General features: G+C 30.2%; 6 protein-coding genes across 14 annotated transcripts in view; 4 read left to right on the top strand and 2 right to left on the bottom strand.

Annotated features, from left to right (window-relative positions):
- Window positions 1–706: 706 nt before the first annotated feature.
- On the top strand, window positions 707–7,794 carry LOC127067438 (glutamate [NMDA] receptor subunit 1). Of its 6 annotated transcripts, XR_007782631.1 has the most exons (18): window positions 710–1,012; window positions 1,083–1,272; window positions 1,403–1,654; window positions 1,752–1,946; window positions 2,043–2,143; window positions 2,245–2,418; window positions 3,660–3,773; window positions 4,058–4,202; window positions 4,287–4,497; window positions 4,611–4,745; window positions 4,935–5,092; window positions 5,324–5,558; window positions 5,711–5,859; window positions 5,948–6,105; window positions 6,186–6,358; window positions 6,518–6,771; window positions 6,846–6,921; window positions 7,380–7,450. XR_007782631.1 is itself a non-coding variant. In XM_051002328.1 (17 exons), exons 2-16 carry the CDS (start codon window positions 1,108–1,110, stop codon window positions 6,871–6,873), a joined length of 2,721 nt encoding a protein of 906 aa, XP_050858285.1. In that variant the 5' UTR covers window positions 707–1,012; window positions 1,083–1,107; the 3' UTR covers window positions 6,874–6,921; window positions 7,380–7,527. The 6 variants fall into 6 exon arrangements, 4 of the variants coding, with proteins under 4 accessions (XP_050858285.1, XP_050858286.1, XP_050858284.1 ...); XR_007782630.1 differs by having other exon boundaries at window positions 707–1,012; window positions 6,518–6,998; window positions 7,380–7,527; XM_051002328.1 differs by having other exon boundaries at window positions 707–1,012; window positions 6,518–6,921; window positions 7,380–7,527.
- Window positions 7,795–8,203: 409 nt separating this feature from the next.
- LOC127067484 (sorting nexin-12) lies at window positions 8,204–13,661 on the top strand. 3 transcript variants are annotated; one of them, XM_051002460.1, is made up of 5 exons: window positions 8,208–8,567; window positions 9,240–9,335; window positions 9,427–9,551; window positions 9,631–9,736; window positions 13,471–13,661. In XM_051002460.1, the coding sequence occupies exons 1-4, from the start codon at window positions 8,403–8,405 to the stop codon at window positions 9,734–9,736; spliced, it is 492 nt and encodes a 163-aa protein (XP_050858417.1). In that variant the 5' UTR covers window positions 8,208–8,402; the 3' UTR covers window positions 13,471–13,661. The 3 variants fall into 3 exon arrangements, with proteins under 3 accessions (XP_050858418.1, XP_050858417.1, XP_050858416.1); XM_051002461.1 differs by lacking the exon at window positions 13,471–13,661 and having other exon boundaries at window positions 8,204–8,567; window positions 9,636–12,352; XM_051002459.1 differs by lacking the exon at window positions 13,471–13,661 and having other exon boundaries at window positions 8,210–8,567; window positions 9,631–12,352.
- Window positions 11,198–13,482, bottom strand: LOC127067454 (uncharacterized). The gene is made up of 4 exons (XM_051002365.1): window positions 13,023–13,482; window positions 12,691–12,873; window positions 11,511–12,624; window positions 11,198–11,407 (listed from the first exon to the last, which is right to left on the bottom strand). Exons 1-4 carry the CDS (start codon window positions 13,221–13,223, stop codon window positions 11,325–11,327), a joined length of 1,581 nt encoding a protein of 526 aa, XP_050858322.1. The 5' UTR covers window positions 13,224–13,482; the 3' UTR covers window positions 11,198–11,324.
- A 187-nt stretch (window positions 13,662–13,848) lies between the features above and the next one.
- LOC127067452 (protein Pixie) lies at window positions 13,849–17,777 on the top strand. Of its 2 annotated transcripts, XM_051002361.1 has the most exons (10): window positions 13,849–14,049; window positions 14,127–14,193; window positions 14,643–14,882; window positions 15,018–15,233; window positions 15,326–15,533; window positions 15,628–15,814; window positions 15,904–16,310; window positions 16,402–16,714; window positions 16,838–17,072; window positions 17,159–17,777. In XM_051002361.1, the coding sequence occupies exons 3-10, from the start codon at window positions 14,670–14,672 to the stop codon at window positions 17,204–17,206; spliced, it is 1,827 nt and encodes a 608-aa protein (XP_050858318.1). In that variant the 5' UTR covers window positions 13,849–14,049; window positions 14,127–14,193; window positions 14,643–14,669; the 3' UTR covers window positions 17,207–17,777. The 2 variants fall into 2 exon arrangements, with proteins under 2 accessions (XP_050858318.1, XP_050858317.1); XM_051002360.1 differs by lacking the exon at window positions 14,127–14,193 and having other exon boundaries at window positions 13,853–14,049.
- Window positions 17,778–18,291: 514 nt separating this feature from the next.
- Window positions 18,292–21,936, top strand: LOC127067451 (uncharacterized). The gene is made up of 11 exons (XM_051002358.1): window positions 18,292–18,430; window positions 18,752–18,911; window positions 19,124–19,256; window positions 19,440–19,597; window positions 19,690–19,963; window positions 20,047–20,251; window positions 20,339–20,523; window positions 20,595–20,793; window positions 20,887–21,090; window positions 21,232–21,462; window positions 21,586–21,936. The coding sequence occupies exons 1-11, from the start codon at window positions 18,355–18,357 to the stop codon at window positions 21,729–21,731; spliced, it is 1,971 nt and encodes a 656-aa protein (XP_050858315.1). The 5' UTR covers window positions 18,292–18,354; the 3' UTR covers window positions 21,732–21,936.
- Window positions 21,937–22,234: 298 nt separating this feature from the next.
- The window catches only part of LOC127067455 (uncharacterized), a 57,147-nt gene continuing 55,369 nt past the window's right edge, over window positions 22,235–24,012 (bottom strand). The window contains exon 6 of the mRNA XM_051002371.1: window positions 22,235–22,325. Coding sequence (XP_050858328.1) covers window positions 22,283–22,325 — 43 coding nt within the window. The 3' untranslated portion in view covers window positions 22,235–22,282. The remainder of the gene's footprint in view (window positions 22,326–24,012) is intronic.

The following is a 24,012-nucleotide window of genomic DNA, read 5'->3' on the forward strand; positions in this document are numbered from 1 at the left end:
ATTACAATATGTTAATAAACTTATGTATATTTGTATATCTCATATCAAATATATATATATATACTATAAAGAGTAAATTGTGTGTATATATATATGTATATATCATATATGAAAAATATATATATATATATATATATATATATATATATATATATGTTGTATCATGATTATTCAAATTCATTTGACATACCTTTTTCATACCATTAATTTCTTCTCTATAATTTCTAATAAATTTCTATGACTCAATTACTGGAGCGTATAATATAGAAATGACAAAAAAAAAAAAAGAGGAAAAGAAAAGAAAAAAAGAATAAAAAGAAACAAATAAAGCTCGCGTGTAACTGCATCGACTTTATCATTATAAACTAGTACATATATGTCTGTTTAGACAATATAAGAATCTGCATTTAAATGGAGCTATTAGACTGTTATTATTCAGACATGAAAGACCACGTGGTAACTTGTGGTACCAGTGTTTACCCATGTTGACAAAATCAATGTTTTAGGATAATATAGATATATATATATACAATATATAATCAACAGTATATATGATCATTATAGATTATGTCTATAGATTTCTATTGTAATATTGCAACATATGAAGCAAATATGTGACAAAGGACAGGTGCGAAGAGAGAACGAATTTGAAAGTTGGTGCCAAAATCTTTGAATTTACGATAGTGGGGGTGAGAGTATGGGTCGGGGTAGAGGGAATGAATCTCTCTCTCTCACGCGCAGCATCCGACTGGATCAATGTATACCAAGAGGAGGTCAGATCTTGGCTCTGCCCTCGTACTTGGGCCATTATAACTTGGGCCGTGCCCAAGTACTCTTCTACCTGTTTAACAAAATTTTTTCAACAATTTTGGTGGGTGAATATATCGATCATATTCGTACATCGTCGTCGTCGTCGTCGTTTAGTTTTGCTACATTTGATTTCTTTTTTTTTTCTTTTGTTTTTCCTCTGAGAGAGGAAAGAAAAATCCCAAGGATTATAATAAACATCAAGGTAGGTCAAGATCCGTTTAAAGTGCATGTAAATTCTTACAGTTTCTTTAATACCTCGTGTTATTTCTTAGATATTTTAATTTGTTTACTCTTGCAATGGCAAAATCTGGTAAAATGATTGCATTGATTTGTCTTCTGATGCTTTTGGAAGACTATAGTCATGCCGCAAGACCATCCAGTTACAACAGTCCAACCTTGTTCATGATCGGTGGTGTCCTTTCAGACAACGAAAGCAAAGCTTACTTTGGTGCCACCGTTGATGTGAGCTTATATTTTATTATGACATTAATTATTATATATATATACACACGCACACACACACATGTATATATATATGTATATAATAATTAATTGTTTTATTCTGAAACAGACCTAAATAATTATATTTTAGCATTTGAACTTTGATTCACAATATGTGAATAAGGGTATAACTTACCAACACACTGTCATCGAAATGGATTCCAATCCGATCAGGACGGCTCTAAGCGTTTGTAAATCTCTAATCGCTAAACAAGTTTATGCAGTAGTTGTGTCCCATCCTTTAACAGGTGATTTGTCACCAGCTGCTGTTTCTTATACCAGCGGTTTTTATCATATACCTGTAATTGGTATATCCTCTCGTGATTCAGCATTTTCCGATAAAGTACGTCGATCTTTAGATCATACCTTATTAGGATATATGTAATAAAATGAATTCTTCAAGATGTATAAATATATTTTTTGTTTAAATTATTTTTCAGAATATTCACGTGTCTTTCTTACGTACCGTTCCACCATATTCCCATCAAGCCGATGTGTGGGTTGAATTATTGAAATATTTTAACTACATGAAGATCATTTTCATACATAGTTCGGACACCGACGGTCGTGCTTTGCTCGGACGTTTTCAAACGACATCACAAAATTTAGAAGACGACGTTGAAATCAAAGTACACGTAGGTCCATCTGTCCTCTTCTTTTGTTTACCTTGGACCATTTTCTAATAGCGAAAATTTTCAACCTTTAAAAAAAAAATAAAAAAAAAAAAACAGGTGGAATCCGTAATAGAATTCGAGCCAGGTCTTGAAAGTTTTATGGAACATTTAATCTTTATGAAGAACGCACAAGCTAGAGTCTGTTTGATGTATGCAACGTAAGTAACTTAATTAATCGATTATCATCGACTATCATTTGGATCGTACGATCTAAATAAAGTTCAAATAAATGATATAAAAATTTTTGTTGAATTGGAAGGAAAACAGACGCAAAAGTTATCTTCAGAGATGCGGCATCATTGAATATGACCGGAGCTGGATACGTTTGGATCGTTACCGAGCAAGCATTGGATGCACCTAACGCACCAGAAGGTCTTCTTGGATTGAAATTAATTAACGCGAGCGCAGAGAAGGCTCACATCAAGGACAGCCTGTCAGTCCTTTTGCGATCGCACACAATAGGCACACCTACATGTATATGCATGAAACTGTGTATATAGTTTCACGATTAGGTAAAACCTTCCACTTCACACAATTCGAGATCACCTGGGCTTCCCCAATCTACAAAGAAGAAAGGATTGTGATTGCTGAAATTTTTCTTCGTCTGATTTTCTTCAATTTATCATCTTCGCTATTCCTTACTTTTTTGTTAGCTTGATAATTTTATTATATATATATATATTTTTTTTCATCTTAAACTTATTTATCCTGCACATCGTTTCATCTCTCTCTCTCTCTCTCTCTCTCTCTCTCTCTCTCTCTCTCTTTCTCTCTCTCTCTCTATCTATCTCTTTCTCTTTTTATACGAGTTGCATTCGAGTTCCAAAGTCTTCCAATATTTTTCCAAAAAAATTGCATACACATTACGAAGTTGAAACTATTGTTTCACTTCTCAACATAGTCGTTTTATACATGTACATATTTTTTAAAAAATCGATGCCATGACTGCATGGCCGCTGTGAACGATTCTTGAGGGATCTGTTTTGTCCATTGGAAAATCTCTGATGCAAGAACGGCACGATTAGAAAATGAGCGATTACAAGGAAAGTGTCCTTTAATGTTGGAAAAAGTTAGGTGCAAGATTAAGTGAGTAGAGAGCATGAGGAATCATTTGGAATCATTGTCGTGAAGATAATTTTGAAGATTGTTTCCGCTCGCTGAATAGGAGTATTGTCTTGATGGAAGAGTACACTAGTGTCAATTTTTCACAATCAACAAAACAGATCGAATCTCTAAAAAAATCATTGATAACGGTCATGTAATCGTGGAGTCGACATCGTAAAAAAAATATGTTGTCTATGTGTTGATAAGTAACAGTAATTTCAACTTTCTGATGTAAGTAATTTCTCAAGGAAAAAAAGAAAGAAAGAAAAAAACAATTAGAATACCTTAAAACTTGAGCGCATCTCGTAACAATATCTCTTTTACTGTCACACAGGTATCACCGAGATATGAGCGAGCATTATTCGATTTGGAAACTTTTATGTCTCGATGTTGGTTACAGATCTAAGGACTCTCTGATTTCTCTCATGGATGTTACTGCATGGAAACATTGTCCCGTAGAAATTGTGTTGTGTGCATAAGTATATTTAAAAAAAAAAAAAAAAAAAAAAATGAAAGAAAGATCCCTAATTATTGGCTTTCTGATGTCGAGGGTATACACTTATTTTCCAGATACGCTTTTGTCTCTGCTTTGCGAGAAATGAACGAAACCGAAGAGATCACGAGTGCTCCCAAGGATTGCGGTGATTCCGGATCGATATGGGAAACTGGAAAGAAACTTTTTGAGTATGTGATCTTCTATTTAACACTTTAGTTACATTGGAGCGCATTTAAATATGTTGCCACGATTCCACAGTATTTCGTTGTTCTTAACTTAATATATAAAAAGTAACGCCAAGCAACGCAAACGTTTTTACAGCTTAGCAAGAAAACAAGTTAGACAAATATAGAAATTTGAAATATTAGTTAAAGGGTCAATATAAGAAAAAAAGAAAAAAAGACAAAAATTAGATTTAATATTAATCGATTATATCATGTATATGTATGTATATACGATTATGTGAATTCAGTTACATACGTCAACAAGTTTTACCACATGGAGAAACTGGCAGAGTTGCTTTCGATGACAATGGCGATCGTATTTTTGCTGAATATGATATCATTAATATCAAGGATGGTGAGCAAGTTTCGGTTGGACAATATTTTTATCCAGCTGTAAGTAAATCAAAAAATATTGATTAATTATCATTAAAATTAGATAAAATGGATAATATCAATTAGTATTAATAATTGAATTAGAATGGAACAAAAATGAAATTAAGAGTGAACGAGTGGAATATCACGTGGCCTGGACGTTTAAAAAGTAAACCCGAAGGTTTAATGATACCAACGCACTTAAAGGTTTTGACAATTGAAGAGAAACCTTTCGTTTACGTACGCGAAGCAAGCGAGATTGATTGCCTGCCTGATGAAATAGCATGTCCTCATTTCAACGTTACCGATCACGAGAGTAAGCAATTTAATCAAACAGTATGTATTGTGTGTATACGCGCGCGTGTATTTAGTTTTAAAATTAATTAATGATCCTAAAAATAAATGAAACCTTTTTTATATGATCTACAGACTCGAAGACGTATTGTTGCAAAGGTTATTGCGTAGATTTATTAAAAGAATTATCTAGGACTATCAATTTCACTTATAATCTTGCCTTATCACCGGATGGTCAATTTGGCAGTTATATTATCAAAAATAGTTCAGGTATTTTCTTAATAAACATTCTTTTATATGTAGATAGATAGATATATATACTTTTTTATATTATATAAATTATGTGAATATTGCGTATATAATATTTAATATAAAATAAATAAATATTGTATATAATACTATATAGAATATATTATATGTGATATATTATATATCTAACATAAAAATATTTTATTACAGTCGGAGGGAAAAAAGAATGGACAGGACTAATCGGAGAATTGGTGAACGAACGAGCAGACATGATCGTTGCACCATTGACGATTAATCCTGAACGTGCTGAATTCATCGAATTCAGCAAGCCATTCAAATATCAGGGGATAACTATTCTAGAAAAAAAGGTATTGGAAAGGGAAAGAGAGAGAGAGAGAGAGAGAGAGGGAGAGAAAGAGAGAGAGAACGCCTAAACATCTAATATGAACTCTTCCATTGAATTCCCTCTCATTCATTCAACCCTTATTGACTCCCTTTCCCATCATTGATCCCCTCCATTTATTATATCCTTCTCACTCATCTCAAAAAAAAAAAATAATAGTAGGAGATTAAATCGATAAAATTTTGTTTGATTTCAGCCATCCAGATCGTCGACACTGGTATCTTTCTTACAACCATTCAGTAACACTCTTTGGATCCTGGTGATGGTTTCGGTGCACGTAGTGGCGCTAGTTCTGTACCTCCTCGACCGGTTTTCACCTTTCGGGAGGTTCAAACTAGCTAATACTGACGGCACCGAGGAAGATGCCCTCAATCTCTCGAGTGCCGTTTGGTTCGCATGGGGAGTATTATTGAACAGTGGAATTGGAGAAGGTAAATGTGATCTTCTCTTAATATCTTAGATAAATACTTGGTATATATGTTGGATTAGATGATCTAACAGAAAAAAAAATATATAAAAATGTTGATCAAATAAATGATTACTTACAAAATATTAATCGTTATAAAAATTATATTATATTTAGGTACTCCGAGAAGTTTTTCAGCACGAGTATTGGGTATGGTATGGGCAGGATTTGCTATGATCATCGTAGCATCTTATACAGCTAATCTGGCTGCTTTTCTTGTATTGGAACGTCCTAAAACAAAATTGACTGGTATCAATGATGCCCGAGTAAGTAGGTGTATTAAATTTTTTGAAAAGAGAAATAAAATAATGAATGAAACAGATAATATATAAATTTTGTTTTATACATATAAAGCTCAGGAATACTATGGAAAATTTAACGTGTGCTACGGTTAAGGGATCAGCAGTGGACATGTACTTCAGGCGACAAGTTGAACTCTCTAATATGTATCGAACGATGGAAGCTAACAATTACGATACAGCCGAAGATGCTATACGTGATATAAAAATTGGGTACGCATTTTGTTCACATCATAAAATTATCACAAATTAAATGCATTCGGTGTAATAAATTCTTTGTATGTCGTATTTAGAAAATTAATGGCATTCATCTGGGATAGCTCACGTTTGGAATTCGAGGCAGCTCAGGATTGCGAGCTAGTAACTGCCGGTGAATTATTTGGTCGTTCTGGTTACGGAATTGGCCTGCAGAAAGGTTCACCCTGGGCGGATGCCGTGACTCTGGCAATTTTAGACTTTCATGAAAGTAATAGCAACGCTATGACATCAACTTTAAGAGTAGATAGATGAAACATGATTTTTCCAAACAAAAAGATAAAAAAAAAAAAAAAAGAAAAGAAAGAAAGAAAAGATGGAAGATGAAATATCCAAATGTAAAATTTGAAACTCCATTGATTGTTTTTAGGTGGTTTTATGGAAAGTCTCGATAATCAATGGATACTCCAGGGGAATCTACAACAATGCGAACAATTTGAAAAAACTCCGAACACTCTCGGATTGAAAAATATGGCGGGAGTGTTCATAGTGGTCGCGGTCGGTATCGTCGGTGGTGTCGGATTGATTATTATCGAGATGGCGTACAAGAAGCATCAAATAAAAAAACAGAAGAAAATGGAACTGGCAAGGCATGCAGCCGATAAATGGAGAGGAACGATCGAGGTAAACAGCGATCGGCGGCCGATTTCGTTGTTTGATATATTTCCATCGTTTCTTCAGAAATGTGTGTTTGTCAGTAATCCTCAGGAAGCGACGACGAGGTAGCTGCGCTGAGGCATGTCCATTTCCCGGGGGACTTCCCTTCGAACCCTAGTAATAATAATTACGTGATAATTAGCGAGTTGCACAACTGACAGTGTGTAGAAATTATTATGAAGAAGTAGTTGTAGGTAAAACTAGTTGCAGATATGTATATTTCATAAAACTATTAATCCTCATCTCGAGGAGATACGATACACGTAGGATCGTCCTGAGAGAATAAATAAATAAATAAATAAATAAATAAGTAAATAAATAAAAAATAAAAATATAACTGCACGAAGGACGATCGAAAATACAAAATTAATGCGGACGTTGTTAGATACATCTCTGGACGATCCTAAGTGCATATATTTAACGTAACGTTAAATCGATCATATAAAGAGAGAAAAAAAAAGAGAAAAAGAAAAGAAAAGAAAAAAAAAGAGAACAACATTTTCTTTTCGAGGGACTTCCTTTGCCTTTAAATATTCCTGCAAGATTATTCGTAACCTTTAATTTTATCTATGCAGAAGCGGAAAACACTTCGAGCTTCGATAGCTGCACAACGAAGAATTCAAAGCAATGGCCTGAACGATCCAACGACCGTCAGCTTAGCAGTCGATACGGTTGCCAGATGCACCGTCGCACCACGTAGTCCTGGAAGAGCATGGCCTGGAGATAGTGATATACGTCAACGACCAATGTCACGTTCTGAGGACGTAAGATTATCACCTGCCGTTTACACCGCCGATGTATCTCATCTTGTAGTTTAATTATTATATATATATATATACGCGCTCACACAAAATAGTTTTTTAATATGTACAATTATTTCATATATATATAGTATTAACGTACACTACAAACTCTAATGGAATTGTATTAATAGTTACAAATTAGGAGATCTCGTTCGTTGAATAAAAGAAAATTCTTTAATTGTTATAATTACCTTTCGCTTTCCTTTTTTTTTCTCTCTTTTTTCTTTTTGCATTAATTGTTTATATCAACTTTCTTTCTTCGTTTTAGAACTTTCCACTTTGATCCGGGAATCGACATCTTTGGAAAGAGCGCACTGTTCCAGGAAATGGCTTCTCTTGACACCGTCGGTAATTTATCGACGTATCAAATTAACAATACACATATTTTATTTTTTCAAATCTTCGATTATCAAAATACACGTTCGGTTTAATATCACAAAATGAACAATTTATTCTTTAATTTAGTCTCGTGATTTCGTGATTTTTATATTATATTCGTGACAATCTTGCATCGTAAGAACGTGTGTGTTAATTTAAATTTGTTAGTTCTTCGATCGACCGTCATAGCGCTGCCGACCAACATGGCGTTTTCTAAAATAGAAAGTTTCATCTTCAAATCGGATCTTCTCTTCGTTCACGGCCGTACGCACACGAGAGCGAGGAACTGTGTCAAATGTGCTTGTGTCAGCTTATAAAGTGCTGTCAATCGAAAAAGGATTTACTTATCTACGAATATCGAATCAACATAGTAGGTGATTCGTCATTAAATATTTAATCAATTTTCTCGCTAAGGAAATGGCGGATACTACTGTGGATGCAACGAGGCGTTTAAACGTTAAGAAACAGACATTGGACGACGCTTACGCTGCGCCCGCAAATTTTCTCGAAATTGACGTGATTAATCCAATCACACACGGCGTCGGTAAAAAACGATATACCGATTACGAAGTCCGTATGAGAGTAAGTAGACAAAATTTCACAAATATCTACGAAATAATTCGATTTTTTTCATCGCTCTTTCCGATTCATATATCTCTTTTATATCACGTTGTTATCACACAAAAAAAAATATCTACTGAAACGCTACCAATACATTGATACAAATCGAATATTTTTGAAAATTTTTCTGTAAGCATACGAACATTTATTTCAATGAAATTTTATTCCAATTATTATTATATATACTCGTTACCTTTGTTCCCGATTTCAACACGTTTATATATCATAAAATTTTTTTTTCGATAAATTTCGTTCGTACGTTTTCCCTTCGTTATATCTCTTTCTCCCAAGAGAGTGACGATATCACCCGCTATTCCGATATTCGCCCGCTATCACATAACAATAGATAAACGAATTTAATGAAATTATATTTTTCTACTCTATTTCTCTGTTAGGATACCTTAGTAAACTTTAAGATGTCTCACCGATGTTACTATTTATAGGGTTTCTGTAATGATGCTTTTGTCTATATTAATTATTATCTATTAGAAATATATTTTTATTTCTTTCCCTTATAACAAACTAATATGAGTTATATTTATTCGTCCAATCTTAACTGCAAAAATTTTTTTCTTATTTCTTTGATGTCTTCTAAATTTCATTTCTTTTTTCTTTTCTTTTGTTATTTTAAAGACAAACCTACCCGTCTTTAAAGTCAAAGACTCTACGGTCAGAAGAAGATATAGCGATTTTGAATGGCTTAGAAACGAATTGGAAAGGGATAGCAAGGTATGTGAATTGATTAAAATTGTTAATTATCAAGATTAATGATATCAATGTAGAATGAATATTATGTAACATGATTTTTCTGAATGCTTAGATCGTTGTACCGCCATTACCTGGAAAGGCATGGAAACGTCAAATGCCTTTTCGAGGAGATGATGGAATTTTTGAAGAAGATTTTATCGAGGATCGAAGAAAAGGTTTAGAGATATTTGTTAATAAGTAAGTGTTACAGAATAATGTTTTATTGTATAATAATATGAGTCAAGAAATTTATAAGTTTTAATATTAAATGTTTTAGAATAGCTGGACATCCTTTGGCACAGAATGAACGATGTTTACACTTGTTTCTTCAAGAACCTGTAATAGACAAGAACTACGTACCTGGGAAAATACGTAATACATAAGTAATAATATTAAGACAAATCGCAAGTATATTTCACCCAGTCTTTGATATTTAAGCCATATTTCATTATTTTAATAACGCTTCATTGAGAGAGATTCAAAGAGATCCTTCTATATATGTATACATGTATATATATATATATATACACACATATATATATATATACATATATATATTTTTATAATATATAATTGAGTTTTTTCAGTGCTGTGATGTTCAATAAAGTTTCTCAGTTATAAAATAATTACGTTTAAACCGGTTTTGTAAAATTCGCGAAGGATCTTTTATCAAAAGTAAATATTAGTTATCTTTATAAGGGAACTATACACGATCTCAAAAAGAAAAGAAAGAAAAAAAATAATTTACACATCAGGCAAGAAAAGAGTTATTAAGATGAATCACTATAAAAAGAAATGACAGAATTTGTGCATATAGAGAGAAAAAAAGAGAGAGAGAGAGCACCAGAGCATTGTTACATTTTTGCATAATTATTGATGCACAAATATCTGTTCATTAAAATATGGCTTGTGGAAATAAAAACGTTTAAAAAAAAAAGAAAAAAAATGAATAAAAAAGAAAAAAATATTTATGTACAAGTTGCTCGGTAGAAAGGTGCAAACACATAGAAATAATTAATACTAGTTGATCCAAATCTGCTCTTTCGTACTTTTATTAGAAACTTGCAACTTTAACAAATATTATTACTCTTAAGTAATGAAATTATTGTAATATATCTTGTTGTTGCTAATGTTTCTACTCTTGAGTTTTAATATTGTTTCTACCAATTATATTTTGATGGACAACTTGTACGAATCTATTTTCTCAAATAATTTATGTACAAAGGTGTGTATACTCTAAAATACGAATTTTCCTTTTAATTAGCAATTATATAATTGATTTAGTTAAAATATTCAGTTTTTAAATAATAATGAAAGATAATATAATATAAATATCTATTTGCTAAAAATATTCTTGAAAACATTTGTACGTCTTAATATTCTGAATCTCTTTATTGTGTTTAAATTTCTCATTTCAACACAAATGGAATAAAGTAATTATTGTTATTATTATTACTATTACAATTATTATCATGGATATTGTTTGGAAATCAAGAGTAAAATTATTGGATTTTTATATAATACCCCCTTATCATTAACATTATTTTTCAAAAATATTAAGAATACAATGAATGTAATATCTAAACAGTACAAGTAATATCTAAACAGGTACAATCAAATGGACACACACTATGATATATCAGTCTCTAATTATTTAATTATTTAATTATTAATATCATAAGTCTAACTACAAATATTATACGTGCACACAGATTTAAGTGTTTTTGAAGAAATATCTACTATTTTTTATTTATTTTTTTTTTCCTTTTTTTCTAATACGAGTATTAATTCGATAATATATCTTAAAATCAGATCCTTTTTCATCAGTCTCAAAAGAAAAAATATCTTCTATTTCTAGTACACATTAGAAAAAAAGAAGTAATTTCTGTTTATATGGCGATAGAATAATTAATTTATAAATGTATTTTTTCTTACATCTAATGTGTTACAGAGGTGGATACTCTGTAACTCTTACATATATATATCTTGACTCGTCCTAATGAATTTTCTATTCCGGAAATAATTGTCTATATATTTGTTAATACAATTTTCCTCTGAAAATTAAAACAGAGAAAAATTATAAATAAAGTATTATTAGGAATGTTTATAAAAATGAGATAATATTATAAGATTTAATATCAATATGTGATATCTTACCAGGAAATGTATTCTCGATAATAAGCATATCAGCAATATGCTTAGCTACAGCTTTAAATAATTGACGATCTTTGATTCGTCTTTTTTTATAAAACGGCATAAGATATTTAACAATCCATGGAGCTATTCTTTCTTTGCATGCGGTTAAATGTTCTTCTATACAAATCGGTGAATCTGGCATCATTTCTTCTTCGTCAAATTCTCCAAATAATGTGATAAATTTTTCTTTCACTTTACCATGCTTCCGGTAATTTGTTATGGACAGTTCTGTCATTTTGGTTTTCAATTTCGAAACCTGATGTACTCTTTCGACAAACCAGATACCATCCGTTCTCTTCTTCTGTTTATTTTCACTTGTTTCTTGTTTGCACTCAATTGTTTCTTCTTTGTTACTTTCTGTTGGTTTTTCTGCTCTATTTTTCATTTCTTTATAATAACTAAAACTAAATTTTCCTTGAACAGGATTAGACGTTTTGACATTACTCTTTGGAATATTATTACTCTCTTCTATATGTTTGTTTAAATTAGAAGTTAATGAGTTATCAGTGTTTAAGCTCATATTATTGATTTCCTTATCGACACTAGCCTTACTTATGCCCGAATGTTTTTCGATTAACGTTGTTAGATCGCTACTATCTTCACTTTCACAGAACATATCTTCCATGTGTTGTAAAAGAGAATCTTGCGAGTTTTCACCATCATTTGGAACACTCTCTGTTTGCTGCTGAATGGAAATAGCTGTTGAAAGTGCTTCTGTAAAAATTGTCGTTTCTTGACTTTGTTCTTCGAATATTAGTTTGTCTGTATCCTCTTCTTTTAATAAAAGAGTTTTAACACTTGAATTATCTTGCATCAATGAAACGTCTGATTCTTCTACATAAGGAACCTTCTTATCCACAAATAATGTCTCTTTCAGATTAATTAATTCTTCGTAATTAGAAGTAATGCAAGCGTCCTGCGTGGTATTACTTTTATGTTGATCACAAAAATTACTTTTTAAACAGAGGCTATTAGTTTGTACACCTACATCAACTTTATTTGATGGTGCCTCTAAAAGCATAACTAATTGTTTATATACTTTTTTTTGAGACGTGTGTGATTTAATATCTGAAATCTATCAAAAAATGATTACACGCTCTATTTCAATAAAAAATAATCTCTCTCAAAAATGGTATCTTACCATTTTAAGCATATGTTGTCTATACAAAGAAGCTTCTAAAGAACATCGTACCGCGTTCAGTTCCATTTGATCTGCGCACTTTTTTAAATCATAACTAAAAGTCTCTTCGTTCTTTTGATTGTAACATACTATGTAATTACTAAGTAAACATTTCTGAAGATACGAGAAGTACACCGCACGTACCTGTTTCAAATATACATCTCGTTTTTAATTTTATTCTATTATTTGAATTAATTAATTTCAAACATGCTCATGCTGCTATATATGTGCATATATCTATATATATACATTATATATTTTATAATGAAATATTATAATAAAATGAAACATGCCATTGCAGTAAGTCGTAAGAATTCATGATTAGGAGCAGAAGACAAAAGAAAATTGTTTCCAGTAATTGATGGTAGTGGCATAGACAAGATATTATCAAGTTCATTCAAACTAGCATCATCGTCAATTTCATTTTCGTTAACTTCTTGTTTTTGCTTCAAAGTAAATGGCAATGTCATATCCATCGTTTTTATTGCTTTCATATTTATCTTTCATTTAACATTGTCATTGAAATATTATTTAATAAATAATAATTTTACTCTGTCGTCTTTCTCTTTTTCTTTTTTTATAAAATTATTGAAGCACCGAACATGTACACATTTTATAAAACGTAATATATTAAAATGCACATTTTATTTATTAAACAAACATTTTTTTGACTTGCGCAAACTATTATTTATACATTAGAAAACAAATAATTAATTAATGAGAGTTTACTTTTTTTAACAGGAAACTATCATCTATTTCAACTTCCTAATATGGAACAGTGACACCAAGCGGAAATTTTCGGAAGCTTCAAATTTTGAGGATTTTTATTAATTAGACGTTTAAGTTATAATTAAAGTTATAAATTAACAATTGATTTTTCAAATGCCATTCTCTAATGCCACATAAACAAATTTTAGTCAACATTATCGACATTAAAAATAAAATAAGTAGTCTTCATTGTATATATATATATAAAAAAAAAAAAATGTTTTTTATTTCGTATTCTTATTGGAACAAGTTTTGTCGGTATGATAGATTACTTGTTATCAATGTTATCGACCATTACCGACTTTTAATTCGATCGAATTGGATTATTCAAATCGTATTTATCGATTAATTATTTTTTTACTAATCACTATTCATATTCCTTTGTTGTATGTCATATCTTTCAATGATTAAGGATTACATATTTTTTCATAACGAATACTATCTATTATTTCTATAATTTATGACTTCAGTCGAAGCATCTGTAACGTGAACGTTCGGAACTCCTTTGAAAGGCTTAACAAGGAGTCACCTCCACGTTCTTCATTTTGACAGGTATATTTCAAAATATATTAATATTACATCATTTTATTTAATATTATGTATAATTATAAATAACTATTATATTTTAGATAAATTCTCTGAACATATGTTTAAGTGATATCTTGAAAGTATTATATGTTATATGAATCAAATGAGGTTAGAATTTCATGGTCAAAGAACTAACAGATTTTCTTTTCCATACATATAATTAATTAATGATAACAATTTATTACTTTTGTAGTATAAATAAAAAAAAGTATTTACGTTTTCTCAGTAATTAACATTTTAGTAAGTATCAGTAATTAACAAATCTTGATTTGTTTTATAAAGTTTTTATTGTAACATGCTTTATATATTTTTGTAATCTTTAGAATGCCATACCATCTAATAAATGTGTTCCCACATATATAAAATAATTATTTCGATTTATTTCTTAAAGTATCATAAAATTTTTTAATAATCAAATTAATATTATTAATATTTATTATCATATTCTATGCTTTTATTCGACAAGCATTGTTAATTATACTCGATTGGTAAAGAAGAATTTGAAGAATTTATAATGACATGAAAAATATCTGAAATATATTTATTTTTTTCTGCAGCATAAGGACAAGTAAATCTTTGACATCATGCCACCAAAAAAGTCTATGGAGGAAACTGATCGGTTGACCCGTATAGCTATTGTAAACTCCGATAAATGCAAACCTAAAAGATGTAGACAAGAATGTAAAAGATCGTGTCCTGTAGTGCGAATGGGGAAACTTTGTATAGAAGTAACTCCATACAGTAAAAAGGCATCTATTTCTGAAGAACTGTGTATTGGATGTGGTATATGTGTAAAGGTAGAAATATTTTTTTTAATTCATTTCGATATTTCTAACAGTTAGTTACATATATTTATTGCTGACAATAATTTAGATTATTTATATAGTCAGCCTTTATTTAATCATAGGATTTAAATCGGAGGCTTCTTTCAGAAATGTCCATTTGAAGCCATATCCATTATCAATCTTCCTAGTAATTTAGAGAAAGAAACGACGCATCGTTATTCCAAGAATTCATTTAAATTGCATAGACTTCCTATACCACGTCCTGGAGAAGTCTTAGGTTTGGTTGGGACAAATGGTATTGGAAAATCAACCGCTCTGAAAATTTTGGCAGGAAAGCAAAAACCAAATTTAGGTCGTTTTTCTGTATGTTAATGTTATCTTCACCAAATTTATTTCATTTCCTTTTTACTTTTGTTTTTACGTTTGCACTATAAAAATATGATATAATATTTTAGGATCCACCGGATTGGACAGAAATATTAGGTCATTTTAGGGGTAGTGAATTACAAAATTATTTTACTAAAATTTTGGAAGATGACCTGAAGGCTCTTATCAAGCCACAATATGTTGATCAAATTCCTAAAGCATTGAGAGGAACGGTTCAACAATTTTTAGATAAGAAAGATGAATGCAAGAATCAAATAGAAATTTGTCAAATGTTGGGTATGTGTTTCTATGTAATTAAATATTCATTAAAACAACGTGTACATAATAATCGTCGAGTTCTTTTTCGAATGAATTAAAAATTTGATTGCAGATCTAATGCATATACTTGATAGAGGTGTAGAAGCTCTATCGGGAGGAGAACTTCAACGTTTTGCCTGCGCTATGGTATGCATTCAGAATGGTGATATTTTTATGTTTGATGAACCGTCTTCGTATTTAGATGTTAAACAACGTCTTAATGCAGCTGTAGCTATTCGATCTCTAATACATCCGGATAAGTAAGTGCATTATATAATGCAAGTCGCAAATATTAAAAATATGTTTCGCTATAAAAAATAACTTTTTTGTCCTTATTCTCTGTTAATAGATTTATAATCGTGGTAGAGCACGATTTATCTGTGTTAGATTATTTATCCGATTTTATATGTTGCCTGTACGGTGTTCCCGGTGCTTATGGTGTCGTTACTATGCCTTTCTCTGTACGAGAAGGTATAAATATATTTTTGGATGGGTTCGTTCCTACTGAAAATTTGAGATTCCGCGAGGAATCTCTAGTTTTCAAGGTTGCAGAAAGTGCAACAGAAGAGGAAGTGAAGCGTATGAACCATTATGAATATCCAGCAATGACAAAAACCATGGATTCTTTTACGTTGCACGTTGAAAAAGGACAATTCACGGATTCTGAGATCCTTGTATTGTTAGGAGAAAATGGAACTGGAAAAACAACATTTATAAGAATGTTAGCAGGAAATTTACCTCCTGATGATGGATCCGGTAATTTCCTTAAGAACAATCTGGCAATTTATTTTTTCAATGTTGTCCACGGTGATTAATTTTTTTTTTTTTTTTTTTTCTTACATTTCAGGAAGTATCCCACAATTACATATAAGTTACAAACCACAAAAAATCAGTCCTAAGTCCCAAGGTATCGTGAGACAATTGTTACATGAAAAAATCAGAGATGCTTATGTTCATCCTCAATTTGTAACCGATGTAATGAAACCTTTGAAAATTGATGATATTATGGATCAAGAAGTACAAAATTTATCTGGAGGAGAATTACAACGTGTTGCCATGGCTCTTTGCCTTGGTAAACCAGCAGATGTTTATTTGGTCGATGAACCATCAGCTTATTTAGATTCTGAACAACGTTTGGTAGCTGCAAAAGTTATCAAAAGGTATTGATCAGGAAGTTTTGATTTCTGAAAATTAATTGACAATTATATTGTGATATTAAAATTAAAAAATTCTAATGCACTCTTTCTTTGTAAATCCAATTTAAATTTGTATTGATATTTTAGGTTTATATTACATGCAAAGAAAACAGGATTTGTAGTAGAACACGATTTTATTATGGCTACTTATTTAGCTGATCGTGTGATTGTATTTTCTGGTACACCTTCATTGAAAACGACTGCGCACAGTCCGCAATCTTTATTAAATGGTATGAACAGATTTTTAGAATTATTAGGTATTACTTTCCGAAGGGATCCTAATAATTTCAGACCACGAATTAACAAAAGTCAATCCGTGAAGGTATGGGAAATTGTATCGTTATTAATAGGTTGATAGTATCATTAATTATAACTTTTCTTATTTTTTTATTTATTTATTTTATATAGGATTTAGAACAGAAGAGAGCTGGACAGTATTTCTTCCTGGAAGAATAAGAAAATATACGCGTATCTTGTATACGAATTGGATAGCAGCATGTGCAAGATAACGTTAAGATTTTTCGGTAAACTTTATATTCACACACATTGGTAAAGGATATCTTAGATCAATGTGATGATTCTTACAATAATATTGCATTTTATGCGAAGAGATGAGACATTTATTTTACCATCTAAAAGAGAACACTTTTCTGTATTTTGCGTGAAAATTCTCTTCTCATTAATTTATATTATTATTAAAAAGGAAAAAAACATCACATTGGTTATGTGACACTTGGGATAGTTATTCCTGTATAAAAATAAAAATAAAAAAGAAAAAAAAAACAACAACAACACAAAAAAGGAAAAAGAAGGATAAGGAAACAAAAATAACACATGCAATATGTAATATCTTTTTGTATAAAATATCGATTATTATAATATCCGCGCGTAGAATTAATTTATAATTAATAAGACAAAAGAAGAAAGAAGATGAATAAATAAACATCATGATTTTCGTGTACACCTGCTATGCAAAATATGATCCATTGTAAGGATATGAAATATATGGTACGTCATAAGAAGGAAATATTTCACCTATATTTTTTTCATTTCAATTTTTTTCCTTATAGTATAAATAAAAAAAAAAGAATGATAATATTTACACGACGTAATTTTGAGTAATATTCATTGTAATGTACATTTATCAATGACAAATGGGATCCTATATATTTTGTAACGATGTAATGTTATTCCAAGAAAGAAGTCCATAACTTTATCACTAACAAGAATTTCTCTATGCATATGTAAATCTAAATGTTAAAGATATTACCTTTCTGTCTTTTTTGTTCTATACAAAAACATGTTCTTAGATATAATTTGCATAAGAAATATTTTACTTTGGACAGGTAACTTGTAATTGTTAAGAACAAAATAATATAAATAAATATAAGCGTGTATATGAATATGCATATGTTTACTAAAAAAACGATTATGCATTTTTAACAATAGATTAAATACCCGGAAATATTTATATATTTCCTGATATACTGATAAGTACTAACATTTGTTTGTGATAATAATTTGTATATATCTATTTATGTAAAATCATGCTTATAAAAACCCTCTAGTATGCCAACGACATTAGAAAAGGGAAACCAACCAACATGCCGAAAGTTTTATTCAATAGTTTGTTTCTTCCTTTTATTATCTTATTAATTTTCAAAGAGATTCAATGTACTCGTAAGTATCTTTTTTTTAATTTTTATTTAACGTAACGTTAACGAAGAAAGAATAAAATTCGCGATCAAAAAGTTATTTCCTAGATGAAAAAGTTATTTATTTTGTCAAAAACAAAATTATATTTTCCCGCGAAACGTCAATGTCATACTAGTCAACACAATTACTTTTTCTTTTCCTTTTTTTTCTTCTTCATTGTATAAAATATTGTGGTTGTTTTTGTTCTCATTTATTTTTTAATAACGTAATCGAATTTTACAACGAAATTTTTATATTCTTATACTCGCTTTTTTGTTTTCTTATATCTGTAATTTTTATGTTTAGAAACAAATCAGACGACAGAGCCACCGTTAAGAACTGCAAGGGATACAAATAGACCAGTAGTATTATCAACACCAGAACAATGTTATCGTCCTTGCGATGGAGCACAACCACTTTATTGTTATTATCATTTCAGATTGGAATATTACACAACAATGGCAACGTATGAATTCCATAAATATGTTTTTTCTTTTCATTTTTTCTAATAATTAAAAGACATCTTTCGATTAATGCATTTAACCCGGGAAAAATAATGTATTCTGATTGGTTAATGAAATGGACCAATCACGGAACATCGAGAAATTTATAAATTTAAAAAGATATAGCAACATGTCTGCTTTGATATTGACACTAATTAATAATAATTTTCTGCAGTCCTTGTAATGTCTGTCGAACGAATAGTTTTGAAAGATCAAAAAATCAATCGACTTGTGAGTGCATCGTGGGAGATGGCTTCGAGAAAACTATTTTTTCTATCAATCGTCAATTTCCTGGACCATACATACAGGTTAACTATAAAAAAAAAGGAATATTTCAAAAAAAAATATACATGTTTTTTTCATATTTATTTCTAAATATTGATTCTCAATATTACTTTTTTATTTATTTGAAAATATTTGATAAAATGCTAATAAAAAATGTCTTTGAACCCTTTACAAAATTTACTTTTACACTTTTATTAATTTCTTAGGTCTGTCAGCACGACAAGATCATAGTTGATGTAGAAAATGCTGCAGAGGGTACAGATACCACGATCCATTGGCATGGAATTTTCCAAAATTCTTATCAATATTATGATGGAGTACCTCACATAACTCAGTGTCCAATTACAGCACCTAATACGTTTAGGTAATTTGATCATTTTTTTTCAAATTATTGATTGTTGACAATTCGTTATAATCGATATAATTTCATTTAAAAAATTATATTACTCCTTGTAGATATCAATTTGCTGTGGATAATGCTGGAACACATTTTTATCATTCTCATTCCGCGTTACTTCTATTGGATGGACAACAGGGACCTCTGATAGTACGTTCGCCTAAAAGTCAGGATCCTAATGGACATTTGTATGACGAAGATATATTTGATCATGTGATCTTCTTGAGCGATTGGATGCATCAATTAGCTATAGAACGTTTACCTGGAAAATTTGCTATGAAACCTGGTCAAACTCCTGATAATTTTCTTATCAATGGTCTAGGAGATTATACGGTGAATATTATTCGTTATTTTATATAAATTCTTTTTTAATTTAATCGTTATTATAACAATATACTTGTCAATAAAAAATTTAGGATCCAAACACAGGACAAAGAACTAATGTACAATTGGCATACTTCAATGTAACTGCTGGTAGAAGATACAGATTCCGAATGATTAATTCATTCGGTACAGTTTGTCCGACTGAATTCTTGATCGAGAAGCATAAGTTAACTGTAATTGCATCGGATGGTGAAGATTTGGAACCAGTTGTAGTGGATAAAATAGTTAGTGTTACAGGTAAAAACAATATCATTGAATTTCGATATATTTAATTTATGTATAGATCATAAGAAAAATATTTTACATAAAAATTTTATTCTATAGGTGAACGTTATGACTTTATTCTGAATGCTAATCAAGGTAGTGGTTCATATTGGATTCAATTACGAGGTTTAGGCGAGTGTATGGGATTAAAAATAGTTCAATTTGCTGTACTCGTTTATGGTAACAAAGCGATCCTGCCAAGGACATCTAGACCTACTTATGATAATCCTATAAAAGGGGTTGTTGTGAGTATCTTCATCCAATAACAAGAAAAAGATATATATATATTTTTTTTTAATTTGAAATATACTTTTAGGAATTGAATTCATTGAGTGGAGCAGATTGTGGTAGTACTAGGTTAACGAATAATATTTGTATAAATCAATTAAAATATGCGGGAAATACACCACAAGAGGAACAAAAAACATATCCAGATCTTCGTTTATACGTACCTTTCTCTTTCTTCACGTATGACAAAAAGATGTTTACTGTTAACTCTGCAAATCCCTTCTTTAGTAAGTATAGAAAATATACACTCTTCAAATTGATACTAGTGATTTAATGAAATCAAATGAAAATGTTCAAATATGTATCACTTCTATCTCCAGTTGCCGTTGATAGATCTTTAATAACAAGTTTGGTCACCAATATCAGTTACACCGAACCAGAATCACCTCCAATATCGCAATATGAAGGTTACGAACAGCTTTGTACTGCCGATGAAGTATCCACTTGTACGAAGCCATGCTTTTGTACACATGTTATTAATGTACCGAAGCAAACACTGATTGAAATTTTACTCTGCGATGAAGGTAAGAATAATTTCATCTGTTGAACTTACATGAGATTTATAATTTTTTTCTTTTTGCGTGCAATTAAACGCAATAATGATTATATGGACTTTATATAAATCGTATAATTATCTAAATGACTTTCAAAAATGTATATTTTAGGACCATTCGAGTACCTATATCATCCTTTCCATCTACACGGTTATAGTTTCGAAGTGATGGCAATAAAAGAGTTTAATCGTACAACACCGACAGCAAATGAACGTTACCAATTTCTTCGAGATTATGACAGAGGTTTACAAGATGGTAAATACATACGACAACCAAGAAAAGATACTATTAAGGTACCAGAAGGAGGTTGTGTGATATTACGTTTTTATACTAATAATCCAGGTATGAGATCAATAAATTCAACATTTAATTTTTTCGTTAATTAACTCATAAAAAATTGGAGATATTATTATTATTATTATTATTATTATTATTATTATCATTATTATTAAATTATTATCATAGGATGGTGGCTGTTCCATTGTCATTTCTTATGGCATACAGTATCTGGTATGGATGTAGTTATTCATGTAGGTGATGATCAAGATATGCCACCAGTACCAAATGGATTCCCAGTATGTGGTAATTTCAAACCATCTGTATATATTTAAAATATATAACTAAAATATATCATATATATATGTATATACGTGTATATATAAGCCAAATGTTACATGATTCAACTACTATGATCGATGAGAAAATATGATTATTGTTATAAATTTATTGTTATCGTTGTTATCGTTGTATTGTTAATTGTTGTTTATACAACTTGATTTTATTTCTTGTATAATTATATTGTCATTGTTAATATTATTCATTGTTACTTATATACATACACATTATTGTTATTATTGTTTGTGTGTGTATATATATATATATATATATATGTGTATATTTATATATACATGTGACATCTTCTCTTTTACATTTGACAAAAGAAAAATTTAATATACGTAAATTATATAAAAAGATAAAAAACGACAAATTTGAAATATTCATTGAGATGATTCGTCTGATTGTTTTAAGAGGTATTTCTTTATTTAACAATCGGAATATTACAATATAAATTAATATGGTTAATAAAAGATACGTATCTTATTTTCTTTTCTTCTTCTTCTTCTTCTTCTTCTTCCTTTTTTTTCTTTGCTCTATTTTTCTTCTAAGCCATAGCGATATGAATGAAAAGGAGAAACTTTTCGTTGCTGCAAACGTTTACAGATGAATATATTTAGATACATCGTTTGATGGTTTCAGTAGAGCCGTTTGAAGTAATAGCACTAGTAGTAATAGTAATAAATAGTAAAGGATTTTTTCGAGACGTGCACAACTACTTCGTTGAATAATGATTATCGTTGAAAAAAGTATAGTCGATTATTTCGTTTTTTTCACACATTATATTAAAGTATATAATAATAATAACATAACGTATTCATTTACATAATAGATAATAATAATAATAATAATAATAATAATAATAATAATATCATAATTTTATTTATATCAAATATTTCAATACGTTGGAACGATCTAAATACAATCAGCCTCTTTATATATATATATATATAATATATAATATATATATATATATATAACGGTTAGCTATATAAAATTGATTTGGATAAATTACGCTTAATCTCACTTATCTTTTTTTCTTTTTAATGTTAACCATGGATTTCCCGTTTTTTTTTCTTCTACCCCATTTCTCCTTTGAGTCTGTCGATACACGAATTCTTTAACACCGATATACGAATTGTTATAATATTTTTATTGATTTGTTGTTTAATTTTTATTTTATTCTATTTTATTTTATTTTTTTATATTTTTATATAAGTTCTCGTTCGCACGTAATAGGTCGAGTTTATCCATTCGAAGATTAACATACATACGTACATACATACATCATCCATACATACATACATACATACATACATACATACATCATCCATACATACATACATACATACATACGTACACACACACGCACACACACACACGCGCGCGCACGCACGCACGCATGCATGCATACATACGTACACACATACATACATATACATATATATCTCGTTGTTTCGAGGATACACTTGATCGGCCATTAATTGCTTACAATTAGTGCAATACCTCTTTCGCGCGCCATGGCCGCCATTTTTTAATTCACGATGTTATTTTAAACAATTTTCACGGTGATATTTATTTTTATTTTTTTTTGTTAATTTCTCATGCATTCGCGAAGAAAACGAGAAAGTTAGACGAGTGAAAAATTTAATCGTAGGCATTAAACGATATAAGTTTTGAATTTTTCCGTTCTATAAAAATCCTTTATATTTTTTTTCTTCCCTTTCTTTGTTTTTGTCTAGGCTATATAAAAAAGAATATATTATTACTATGTATATATATTATAAAGTAGTGACTGTATTCGTTTGTTGGTTAATTATTTCATTTTAAACTCGTCTCGCTTTCCTTCTTTTTCGTCATATACATATGTATGTGAATAATTGCTATTCTTCCAGTCTCTCTCGCTCTCTCTCTCTCTCTCTCTCTCACACACACATTCTCTCTCTCTCTCTCTCTCTCTCTCTCTCTTTCTTTCTTTCTTTCCGTCTGGCGAACATGGCGTCGTCGATCCGGACGAATGGCGCGCGATTCGAACGTGTCATCATCACAAAACGCTTTCTACGAGTGTGTAAATCATCACATCGGTTTAATGCTGTAAATAATCTCTTAAATCGTCTTAAGCTTACGTACGAACCTACTTTTACTATCACAACTCCTTTGCAATTAAAAAAAAAACAGAAAGAATGAAAGAAAGAAAAACATTTATAGATATAATAAAAATCTTATTCCTCCTTATTTCACAAATTCATAAAAATCAAGTCGAAACTTTTTCTCTGC

Source organism: Vespula vulgaris, chromosome 11 (genome assembly GCF_905475345.1).
Source record: "Vespula vulgaris chromosome 11, iyVesVulg1.1, whole genome shotgun sequence".
NCBI classification, from domain to species: Eukaryota; Metazoa; Arthropoda; class Insecta; order Hymenoptera; family Vespidae; genus Vespula; species Vespula vulgaris.